At 38.4% G+C, this 12,020-nt stretch overlaps 1 protein-coding gene across 1 annotated transcript in view; it reads right to left on the bottom strand.

Annotated features, from left to right (window-relative positions):
- The window catches only part of LOC106876453 (dynein beta chain, ciliary), an 855,334-nt gene that overhangs the window by 43,226 nt on the left and 800,088 nt on the right, over positions 1-12,020 (bottom strand). Inside the window, exons 50-51 of the mRNA XM_089350837.1 lie at positions 7,103-7,363; positions 1,167-1,337 (exon numbers count right to left, since the gene is read on the bottom strand). Of these exons, the coding sequence (XP_089206963.1) occupies positions 1,167-1,337; positions 7,103-7,363 (432 nt within the window). The remainder of the gene's footprint in view (positions 1-1,166; positions 1,338-7,102; positions 7,364-12,020) is intronic.

The raw sequence follows: 12,020 nt of genomic DNA, 5'->3' as shown, positions 1-12,020 counted from the left end.
TATGTGTGTGTGAGTGAATGTATGATTGTCAATTACACTGTGTATGTGTGTGTGTATGTTTAATTGCCTGAGGTCTAAAGTATGTAATGAACACACAAACACACACACAGACACTTATATAAACATATGTATGTGTAGATGTGAAAGAGCTATACTGGCTCTAACTGATGAAATGGTTGATAAACACAATCATGAACATCTTCAAAAGTTAACAGATACATCAGAAATGACTTTTCGATCAATTCACACAACAGTCAATCAAGATCAGGCTGTTCAATACCCTGTTGAATTTCTCAACACACTTAAACCCACTGGGATGCCACTGCATAACTTGGCACTAAAGCTGGGTGCTCCCATTATGTTGCTTAGGAATCTTTACCCACCTGTGTAATGGAACTCGCTTAATTGTTACTTCCATGATGCCCCATGTTTTAGAGGCAACAATCATAGCTGGTAGTCACAAAGGAGAAAATGTCTTTATTCCAAAAATTCCTTTCATGCCTACAGATGTTCCATTTGAATTTAAGAAGCTTCAGTTTCCAGTCAAACTAAGTTTTGGTATTTCAATTAACAAATCTCAGGGTCAATCCCTCAAGGTAGTTGGACTTGATCTCTCTACTACATGTTTCTCCTATGGCTAACTCTATGTTGCATGCTCACGAGTTGGAAGCAGCAACAATTTATTCATTTGGACACCAATGAATATTGTTTACTCTGAGGTGCTTCAAGATTGACAGATTTTCATTTCTAAGTTCTATTATCATTACAATTTGGATATTTTTTAAATAAAATATAGATATTTTGAAATAATGATGAAAAAAAACATCTTCATATTTATTGTTTATTAATCTGAATAAGAACAGCTGTAACCCAGGCAATGCCAGGTCATTCAGCTAGTATACTAATATAACAGTATTATCTGTTTGTCTGTCTATGTGCCTGACTCATTGCCCCATCCCCAATGACCAACTGACTTGGTGGTATTGTTGTACTGAATAGATTGTATACTGTCTAAAAATGGAAAGATACATTGGATAATACAATTCTGCATATATTATATTAAAAAAAAAAACAATAGGATGGTGAAAGCCAGAACATCAGTCAAAGAATGAAAAGTTGACAGAAAAAGAAAATAACTCAAGAGTAAGAAACAGTATGTGTCATACCTGGAAAGTTAATTGGGAAGTGAAAATCAACTTGTCTCTTTCAAACAATCCCCTTGTGGTGTATTGATACACAGAATATGTTATCTTATCTATCAGGTTTACAACTCGTCCAGAAACATCTTCAGCGAGCTCAGCTTGTTCTATAGCCTTTTCAAATACTGTACTGAATGCCTGAAAAATGAAACATGTTTTACTTTAATTCTTTAATTCCTTATTCCTTTATATGTTTTGTGCATCATTAAACTTTTAAAGTGAGAGTAACAGGTTTGATATGTTAGCTAACTAATTATTTTAACACACACCTATTGAAATCTCTTAATGAGAATGGAATCTACTGTGGGTAGTTGATCAATGCTTTAATGGGAAATAATCCAATGACTATGACAGAGTCTGCCTATATCCTCAGAGGACAGCTCTGGTCACTTAGTGAGGTTTTGAGTTGCATGTTTTGCAGATATTTGGGACCTTTTCTGTTTGGCTGCACCTGTGGAAATTTTAAAGTTTACTGAAAATTTTGAAATTTGGTGTATTGATGTAATTTTCTGCATTGAATTTCAGGAGATAATTCACTTTTTCCAGAAATTTTTTTTTAAAGAGTTACAGAAGTTTAAAGTTTGATCATTTTTACCCAGCCAGAAAACAGGATTTGGAAGCTGTCATTTTGTGCATGACAGCATGTGTTGTTAACTGTAAACGAATGAAATATTGGTGGAATTCTGCTTTATGCACACCATATAACCCCTCATAACTTTATTTTTTGGAATTTTCAGAAAAGTTTTGCGAATTTGTATTCTACACATGAGAATTCATATGATTATGCACCCCCCCCCCAAAAAAAAATAGCTGTGATTTTTAGCACATTCCATGATCATCTTATACCAAATGTGTTTTAAGAATTAAATAAGCAACAAAAAGAACATGTGTTAAGCAGCTTGGTTTGTTACTATAGCTTTGTCTGTAGCTTTGATTGGCTAAGATTACCCAAAATTTGTAAACTTTAAAAGCTATTAACTTTTTATTTATTGATTTATGGTGAAAATGAATTTCCTGTCAATGATTACTCTACAAAACTACATCACACCAAATATGAAACCAATTGAAACAAAAATTTAAGGAATTGAAAAGTGGCAGCCAAACAGAAAAGGTCCAATATTTGGCCTGGTTGTCCCTATTTGATGAATAATGAATAGATGGCATTACTTTGTTAAGTTTACCAGAAAAATTAATAGAATAACAAACCAACTTTTAGTACTTAGTTCTGTATGGGTTAAATATTAGGTTGATTTAATTAGTTTTTCCCTTCTCTATAAATCTGTAGCCTTGTTCTAGAGAAACCAATGCTTGTTAGCTCTAATGTGGTGGCAATAGTACACCACAAGATTAAATGCTTGTCAGTGTCTAGTTCAATGCCTTCTGTTTTGAAACCAAACTGGACTTCATTTCTTTGGAGTTGAGAAAATGGATTATTCCTGTATACCTTCTTTACAATATCTGTCTTGCTGGTCCTATTTCTGTTGGAACATTTCATTTATCTTACTTTTTATCGTATCAATTTCTGACTGACATCAATAGTTTGAAACTGGGTGCCGGTTGATACTACAACATTTGTGAGTTAAAGATAGTGAGCACCATCAAGATGAAAGTAAGCTCTAAGTAAACAGACCTGACTTCAATTGTAACTATTTCATTACATTTACATTGTTAGTGCTCTTGAGAAAGGCAAAATATGTACATCTTGCTCCCATCTCAGTACTCATTCACTCAAAGTCAATTGTCATTACCCATTGTTAAGTCACCCTTGATTAAAAGAAGTGATAAAATTTATCTATTAACAATGAATAAGAAAACTTCATAAAGACAGGATCATTAAAAGAGGAGTAAATAGTAGTTACTATCTTGCTACTGCTGCACTGTCTTTTTTTAGTTACCACTATCATTCTATTGCAACCATCCTCACAGCCTATGTTTAGCTACTGCCATACTTTTTATAGTAACTACTACATCCATGTAGTCATCCTTATTATAACACTATTACTATGAGTACTTATATTCATCAGCTTATGTCTATAACATCTGAGTGAAGAGAACAATATTGTTGTAAATGAAATTTATTATTGATTAATCTAGGTTTGAATATCAGTATTTCAACATGCAAATATAAAAAGTATACATAAGAGGGGACAAAATGGATCACAGTGTGTCATGAGTTTACACCTCCTTGTTTAACTCTTTAGCATCCAGATTACTCTTAAATATAATGCTTATTTATTTTAATTGTTTTAAATTAACTGAGGTGTGATGGAGGAAAAAGACAACAAGAAGCATAAGGGAGAATGAAACACTGGGACCTTACCTTGTCGACCATGGCGGAGTAAACAATCGCTCCAGATCAAAACACGTCTTCTCTGTAAGCCATCTGTCTTCGAACTGATCCCACGTGCTCGCTGTCCACCGCGTGTGGCCGACTTCCAGTCTGGCCCTTCCGGTCTGGCCCTTCCAGTCTGTCTTCAATTCCGTTTGCTTCATCTCTCTCCACCAACAACATATAGCTCATCACAGCCCATAACACCACATGTAACACCACATGCCCCCCCCCACTGATCTACAGATCACTCAACCGGCTTTCCCACTCACTCCTCGCTCCTTGACTACCTTAATTGGTTTCAAAATCAGCCAACCAGGGAGGAGGGTGCCACTCCCTCTGTGGTCGCTGTGCGACCCCGGGACTGGCCTGAGCTCCTGGCGCGCTGCCGCTGGCTTCATCATCTTGCCTACTGCTGCTGTCTTCATCATCTTGCCCACTGCTGTTGGTTCCATCCTCTGAGGCATTGACAATCTTCCGCACATCCAAAACATGGCGTGGCATACCATTGACAGAGACGTTGTTCTTCGAATTGATGGAGGTTATAGTTCCTTTTCCCCATTGTGATGTACACCGTGCATTTGGGGTTTTACCCAAACTTCTTTCCTGACCTGCACAAAGGTGTGCTCTTCCTCTCCCTCGAGTCGATTTGATGCAATACACGGATGCCTCCACTTGTACCTGAATATTGCCCTGTGTGGCACCGACTCCTCAGCCTGTCCTGACCTGGACGACATATTGTACCAAAATATGGCCTCGATTGGCGAAATGTGGCCCCTCTCTGCCATGGTCTTGATGGTACGATGATGCCTCTCCACCACTCCATTTCCACTTGGCTAGTATGCCGCCCTGAAGAAGCAGCTGACCTGCCACCCATCAAGCATTTCTTTCAGTACCTCCAAGCGAAATGCAGTGCCATTATCCAGCAGCAGCTCATCCACGGTCCCTCATTCCAGGAATATCTCATTTAATACTTCCACGATTTCCTCTGCAGTCCCCGTCTTCATCTCTCTCTATATGGCCATCCGCCCCGGTCCGCAGTCAACCACTGAGAGGTACGTCCCCTGCCGGTAGTGTGTTATGTTCACTGCCAGTCGTTTCCAGTTGTGGTCCACTGGAATACTTCCCGCCTCATGTATGCCCGGAGCAGGGTCAATAGACTGGCACCTGTCACAGCTGCTAACCACTCTCTGCACGCTCCGCCTCGTTACCTTGGAGTTGACTTTCCTGGCTAGGAACAATGTCCTGTCCACTCCCATGTGATGCATGGTATGTAGTCTCCTCAGCTCCGAGTCACTCAGACAGCATACTGCACTGCATCCTCTGGCACCTGCAACCAGGCTCGCTTTACCCTGGTTAGGACGTCTGCCCTGTTCTTTTCGGAAGGCACAAAAATCACGCTCAGCTTCAGATCAAACTCAGTGGTTAGCTCACGCAATATTCCCAATCGACGCTTTACCAACATCTCCGCAGCCCCTTTGGTTCACACCCTCCACTCATTGGTGATGACTGCCATCACCCAACCAAGCACAGTGGACAAATCGGTCCTAATTTTGATGGTGCGCAGCCCCCACTTCAAGGCCAGGTTCAGCCCCTTCAGCACGGCATCCAACTCCGCCACATTGATATGGTTTCAGTCATCCATCTTCCTGAGCCAGGCTGCATCTTCCACCACAGTGCCTCCCATTTCTAAGACAATCCCTATAACGATGCTACTGGCATCACACCAAACAATCCCGCTCTTTGATTTGGGAACATACCAACTGCCCCTCACTGGATCCTCTGCTCTCACTCTGACCAAGACTTCCTGCATCATGTCGGTCGTTTTCTCCCCCACTCTGTCATTCCACTTTGCTCCTTCGACTCGTCTCTTGATGAAGCTACATGCTGTCTGGAGCCATCCTGCAACCGGGTAGTGTCCCACCAGATTCCCACACACCAAAAACAGTTCCTGTCTACTCACGCTGGTACCCAGTTCGAGGATCTCGTTCCCTCACTGAAACACCAACGTGCCAGCCTTTTCTCTCCGTAGCCTGAGGTCCAGTGCAGCGCCTCCCTCCATGGCCTCTGATGGCTTGGCGACCAGTCCGAAATTTTTCAGGTGGCCTATGACCTCTGTTGCTGGCATTATGGTTTCATCCGCAAGGATGTCATCGATGTACGAATTGGTGGCCCTTTTTACTCTGTCTACCTTTCCCAGGATGGCCTTGAGAATTGTTGCCATAATTTTTGGCGCTGAATCTAGCCCAAACCCCAGCCTGGTCAGATAGTATGTCCAGCCCTTATACCTGACAAACTGATGCTTCCACAGTCTCTCAGCCACATGCACCTGCAGGTATGCCGACTTCAAATCGACGATCGTGGAGGCCCCCTGTCATCTGCCTCCATTCTCGCAAGGTGTCCACGCAGACATCTGTGGCCTCACCGCCCGTACAACATGATATGTGGTCATTCAAGCACTGATCTGACCTTATGCTTTGCGGGCTATACCACTGCCATCAGTGGCAGGACTCCGCTCTCTACTTCTTCTTCCCAAGGGATCAATATGCCCTCCTTAATCCACCGCTCCACCTCCCCCTCAAACTCGCTTCTGGCATCTCCTTTCAAAGTATGCTGGTAGCAGCCCACTTTATTTTTTAACGTTGGGGGCTCTCCCCTCCAGTGCCACTCCACTGTCCACCTCTGGCCATCGAAGACGGTACGAAAATCCTGGTCTTCAATGGTGTGCGCGGCATAGTTTTCTTCGTGGTTCTCACCAATGCACGGTGTCGCCATACACAGTTTCCCCACGAACCCGAAAGTCACACTGGCCTTGTTGACAGTAACACCTCCTAAACGGGTGAGTGCATCCATTCCCATCACCACGTCAATCTCATCCACCAAGTTGCCAACTACAATTGCTTGCAGCGTCAGCTTTGTTCCCTGCAACTCAATCTGCACGTCTGTAATGCCTTCACAGCGTACCTCTCACACTGCTTTCTCCACTCCACATCTCTACCACTCCTGGAGTCATCAGGGTCGTCGTAACACCACATTAACCATATTGTATCTCATAGCTTCAAGATTTCAATGATGTGATTGTTTCTTGGTATAATGACATTGTAGGGTAGGTGTGAGAGGCTGGACTGACTGGTTTGAACATAAAAGAGATAAAATATTTGGGCCAGATATAGCCAGTTTAAACACTAAAGGGTTAAATCTGGGTATATTAGTGACTTAATCCATTTCTTGCATCAACATATATTTTAAATAAAAATATTTGAAAATCTACTGAAGGTTTGATTGAGATTCAGCCAACATCTCCTTAATATATAATGCTGAGAGTGAAAACACCTTATCCAACTTGTTCAGATTGCTTTAAAGAAATTTAGTTATAGGTTATATATTATGTATTGCTTTGACAATTCAATTTTTGTTGATTATATCACAATTGAAAAGTGAATGATTTCACATTTTGGACAAAATAGAACATACAAACATAAAGCATACATATAGTATTCTCACAGCCATATCACATTTATGCACTATTTATATGTTATTTTTATTTTTATTTTCAACATATATTGGGTCTTACCTTCAGAGAAAACTGGTACATAGGATGAATTTTATTGAGATCACCCAAGAGAAAGTAAATCAAAGATGCTCTGCAGGCTGCTGGTCTGTAATTCTCTCTGGCATCATTGATTTCTTTCTCAGTAATCTTTGCTTCAGCAACTTTTGTTTCAATCTCAGCTGCAGTGGACTTTGTTGTCTCTAAATTCTCAACAAGAGTATAGTCTCCAAGGAAATTTCCCTCTGCAGCAGACAGTCGGGCTAATAGGAAATCTTCAAGTTGCTGTGTATTTAGACATACAGCATGTATGTATGCATATATATATATATATATATATATATCAAACAAAACAAGAGGAGAAATTGTTTATAAAACATTTAATTACATTATCTTACATATGTTTCATTAAAAATGAATGATTATTAGTTATATAATCTAAATTATAATCCAATACAAATACACACACATGTGGAGTATCCTGCTGACTGGCAGTGACTGGGGGGGGGGGCTCAAAATTTATTGGTAGGAGTTGCAGGACACACAAGTTCATCAATTGTTCAGTGACGGTCTTCCACATTCACGAATTTTCATGATGTTTCCGTTCGTTTGGGAGGTCAACTGTCACCCTGAATGAAGTTGATCTTCAAGCAACAAGTGACCATTCCTAAAGTAGGAAAACCACTCATAAATATGTGCTTTGCTCTTGGCAGCATCCTTGTAAGTTGTTTGAAGCATGACAACTGTTTCAGCTGCTGTTTTCCCAAGTAGAAAAAACGATTTCATGCAAGCACACAAAAACTGACAAACAGGGAGAAGCACTGCAAAACAATGATGCACCATATGGCAGTACAACTTAATCTGATGCCACTGGTTGGCAGTCTACTGCCTGAGGGTCACATCAAGTGACTTCTAGTGGGGGAAGCCTGAACTACAACAGGCTTGTTCCGCAGAGAATGTTTCTACTTACTTTGGGAACCTCCTAGTATATGTGATTATAAAATTCAAGTGTGGGAATTTGTATATATATATATATATATATATATATATATATATATATATATATATATATATATATATATATATAATTTGGCATAGAACTCAATATATGTATGTATTAGAACAAGGTGTTAGATGAGTATTAGATGACACAGAAAAAACAATGGTTGTGTTATGAACTTCATTAGTTTACAGCTGTTTCTACTATAAGATGCTGTGGACTCTTAATTGAGTGCCTGAATAATATTCTATAGCTTCATCAGAGCCTTGAATATGAAGTGCAATTTATTTGAGGAAAAGAATTACATTTATGCAATATACAGGGAAAGTATTACTAATGAGAAAGTCAATGCTGATGTGTATAAAAAAAATTATGATTAAAAGGCAATTAGATTTACAAGCAGAAAAAGTAGAAAAAAAATATATGTATATATACACATGCACATGCATTGAAAAAATGCATGAAGAAACACAGTCACACACACAGTGCAGAGATAAATATACATGCACACACACACTCATACACACACACATATATATCTATGTGTGTATATATACATTTACATATATACACACACATATACACATGTAGGTCCACATACCTACATATAAGTACTACATACACACAGAAAAAATAGATGGAGACAGACAGAGATTGACCTACACATGCACAGCTCTATTCATATATATATATATGGATATACCCCTTTCACATACACATTCTCTCTCTCTCCCTTTTTCCAAAAAAAACAAAAACAACTTTCTCCTCTTCTAAACAAAGCAAAAAAGCATCTGATTCACATAAATGAGTAATATTCTGTTTTCACCATTTTGATTTTGTCTTGATGAATTCGTAAAACAAATGAAAGCACTAATAAAGGATTATCCAATATTCTGACTGCCTCCTTTTTCTCAATTTACAATATCTGTACACCACTTCAAACACTCTATACATATATATACTATATAAGACACTCGTTTCTTATTTTTAAGTTTAATTCTAACGTTATTTTTAATTTAATTATTTTTGAAATTATTTTTATTTATTTAAGCAAAGTAGCTAGTTAGAAAATCTCTGTGAGATGAAAGCAATAACTATCCTGAGAAGTAATGTTTGTTACGACTTCAATATGGCTGTTCCATATAAACTAACATTACTACCATTTTTAACCCCAAGAGGAAGCCTCCTCTAGCTGGTTATTTATTTATTTATTTTAAAAATTTATATTTTTAAAACATTATGTCTAGCCTTTGTTTTTAGTCCGCAAATCTGAAATCTTCTGTTTGCTAATTGGCATCTATTTCTAGCATTTTTAATGGCTAGACAACCCTAGATCTCCCCTCCAGTAAAATTTGATCACCTACTAAAGATGATGTCTATTATCTTTTTTACATCCACTTTATTACCTACACCACCCTCATTGATACCTAGCCTTGTAGGTCTGGCATCTGCTTTATTTCACTTTTTTCCCTTATCTGTCTGTCTTTACATTTTTCCCCACCCACTAATTTCTTTGGATAAGAATGCCCTTTACTAGTCCTTGCACTCCCTCCCTCTAATTTCCCTAGACAAAAATACCCCTCACTATACTGATTAGTATATATCTACTACAATGTCCTTATCTATTTATCTACCTAACTTTCTCACACCAATTTCTCTGGACCCTCACTATACTGAATAGTATATATCTAGTACAAAGCTCTTACTTATCTATATCTCACCAGAATGTATTATTTATTCCACCTCTTAGTATTTGAACAACTTTAGAACTGCTAGCATTCATTTTCCCTCACTATGGAGTACTGCATAACCATTCTTTTCTTTGCTCTCACAATGGTGCACTACATAACCATGCTTACTGACCATGGATTTACCTAAAGAATAAAATAAATATATACAAATCTAACTGGATCTAATTGGACCCCTCCACTCTCTTAGACATAATGAACCACAACAAATATCATTGATGAGGAACTTTCTTCCACTGTATCTATAACCTATATCTCTGCAATAACGAAATACACAACTTAGAGAGTCCTCGATATCCCAGAAACAGCTGTCAGAGACTATTTTTTTACTATTCATTATGTAGCTAAATTAGATTAAATTAAATCAAATTAAATGTCCTTGTCAAGTCTTGCCTAGTTGTTTGCCTTTGTGAATGGTGAAGATGGATACCATTTTGGCATAATACCAACAAACCCGAAGACTGTGTCAACAAAGCAGTTTCCTGCATGGACTTCAGTATCAAAACATATTCTCCAATTACTCCCACCAACCACGTGGTAAGCTATTACGCCTTACTTTTTTAAGTAATTCATTACTACATATTCTCATGTGACTGCATAGGCTCAGTTTATGTTTCTTATTCTACAGCCACACCAGCAATCCACTGTCAACCCTTCACCTTCTGCAACATTTCAACAATTCACTTCCGTGTTGCCATCTCCCACTGCAGCTCCTTTCCAGAATGTAAATGTTTATGTACAATATCTTTATTACAACTACATTCATTTGACCGTCAACCATATGATGGGTCATATTAGACACAGCACCGACCACCACAAAGGAAAATATATCTACTGCCAGCTTTTCCGTGCATTCAAAAATCATATATCCCCATCCCCAATTTTCCATGACAGGTTAGGGCCTGGAATCCTCCGAATGGACACATGACATGTTGCTTAGTTAAATTAGGCCATCATTTACTCCACAAATGTTTTGTCATAAATGCTGCACTTTCTTGTAACACGTTTCAACATAACTGTAATATACATACACACTATGTCATTTTAATCCTGAGCAATGCCAGGTATCTCTGCTAGTATATATAATAATAATAATAATAATAATAATAATAATAATAATAATAATAATAATAATAATAATAATATTAATCTCCATAAACTTCATTTTTTTTTTAGATTATTATTACAGAATGTATGAACCTGTTTGGGATTGCATCGAATGTTGAGCGATTGCTTGGAAAAAGTATGGCGAATTGGAGGACAGACCTGACAGCATATGGAAGAAGTTTAGGGACTGTAGAAATCAGGGGGGGGGGGCATCTTCCAAGGGGGCATCTTCCTGTCCCCACTGATCTTTGTACTGTGCATGATACCACTAACACTGATTCTGAGGAAAATAAATGCTGGGGTTGTATTCAAGAGCTGCAAATAAAAAGTTAACCATTTGTTATTCATGGATGACCTCAAACTTTATGGTAAAGATGAATCCTAAGTCAGTTCCTTCGTCAATACGTTGTATACTTTCAGTGCTGATATCAGAATAGAGTTCGGACTGAGAAAGTGTGGTGTGTTAGTCTTGAAGAGAGGCAAAATAAAATGTATGGACGGACTAACGATATCGTCGGGGGAGGTTATGAAGCAGATAGAAGAGATAGGCTATAAGTACTTGGGGATTTTGGAAATGGATAAATTAATGGAGAAAGAAATGACAAAAAAATTTAAGGTGGAGTACTTACATAGACTGAGACTGATCCTTAAGTCAAAATTAAACAGAAGGAATAAGATCGAAGCTATCAACACCTGGGCAATCTCACTCCTTAGATATGGAGCAAGGGTAATCGCATGGACAGTAGACGAACTAAACAGCTTAGACAGAAAGACAAGGAAGTTGCTAACTAGATATGGGTCACTCCACCCAAAAGGTGACACAGATAGACTGTATGTACCAAGAAAAAGATGGGGAAGAGGACTTATTGGATGCAAACACAGCATTAGAGCAGAAGAAAACAACATAGCATGGTATGTAAAAAATGCCACAGAACCGCTATTATTAGAAGTAGGAAGATCAGGCTTGTGTAGGATGAAAGATTACAAAGATAAAGCACTATACAAGAAATTGAAAACGAATGAAACTGAAAATAGGTGGGTAAAGAAAAGAATGCATGGTCAATTTCATAGGGATGTTGAAGATAAG

The sequence above is a fragment of the Octopus bimaculoides genome, chromosome 1 (genome assembly GCF_046866305.1).
Source record: "Octopus bimaculoides isolate indiv1 chromosome 1, ASM4686630v1, whole genome shotgun sequence".
Taxonomy (NCBI): Eukaryota; Metazoa; Mollusca; class Cephalopoda; order Octopoda; family Octopodidae; genus Octopus; species Octopus bimaculoides.
Note: the sequence above shows the minus strand (reverse complement) of the source record. Positions and strands in the feature narration are given on the sequence as shown.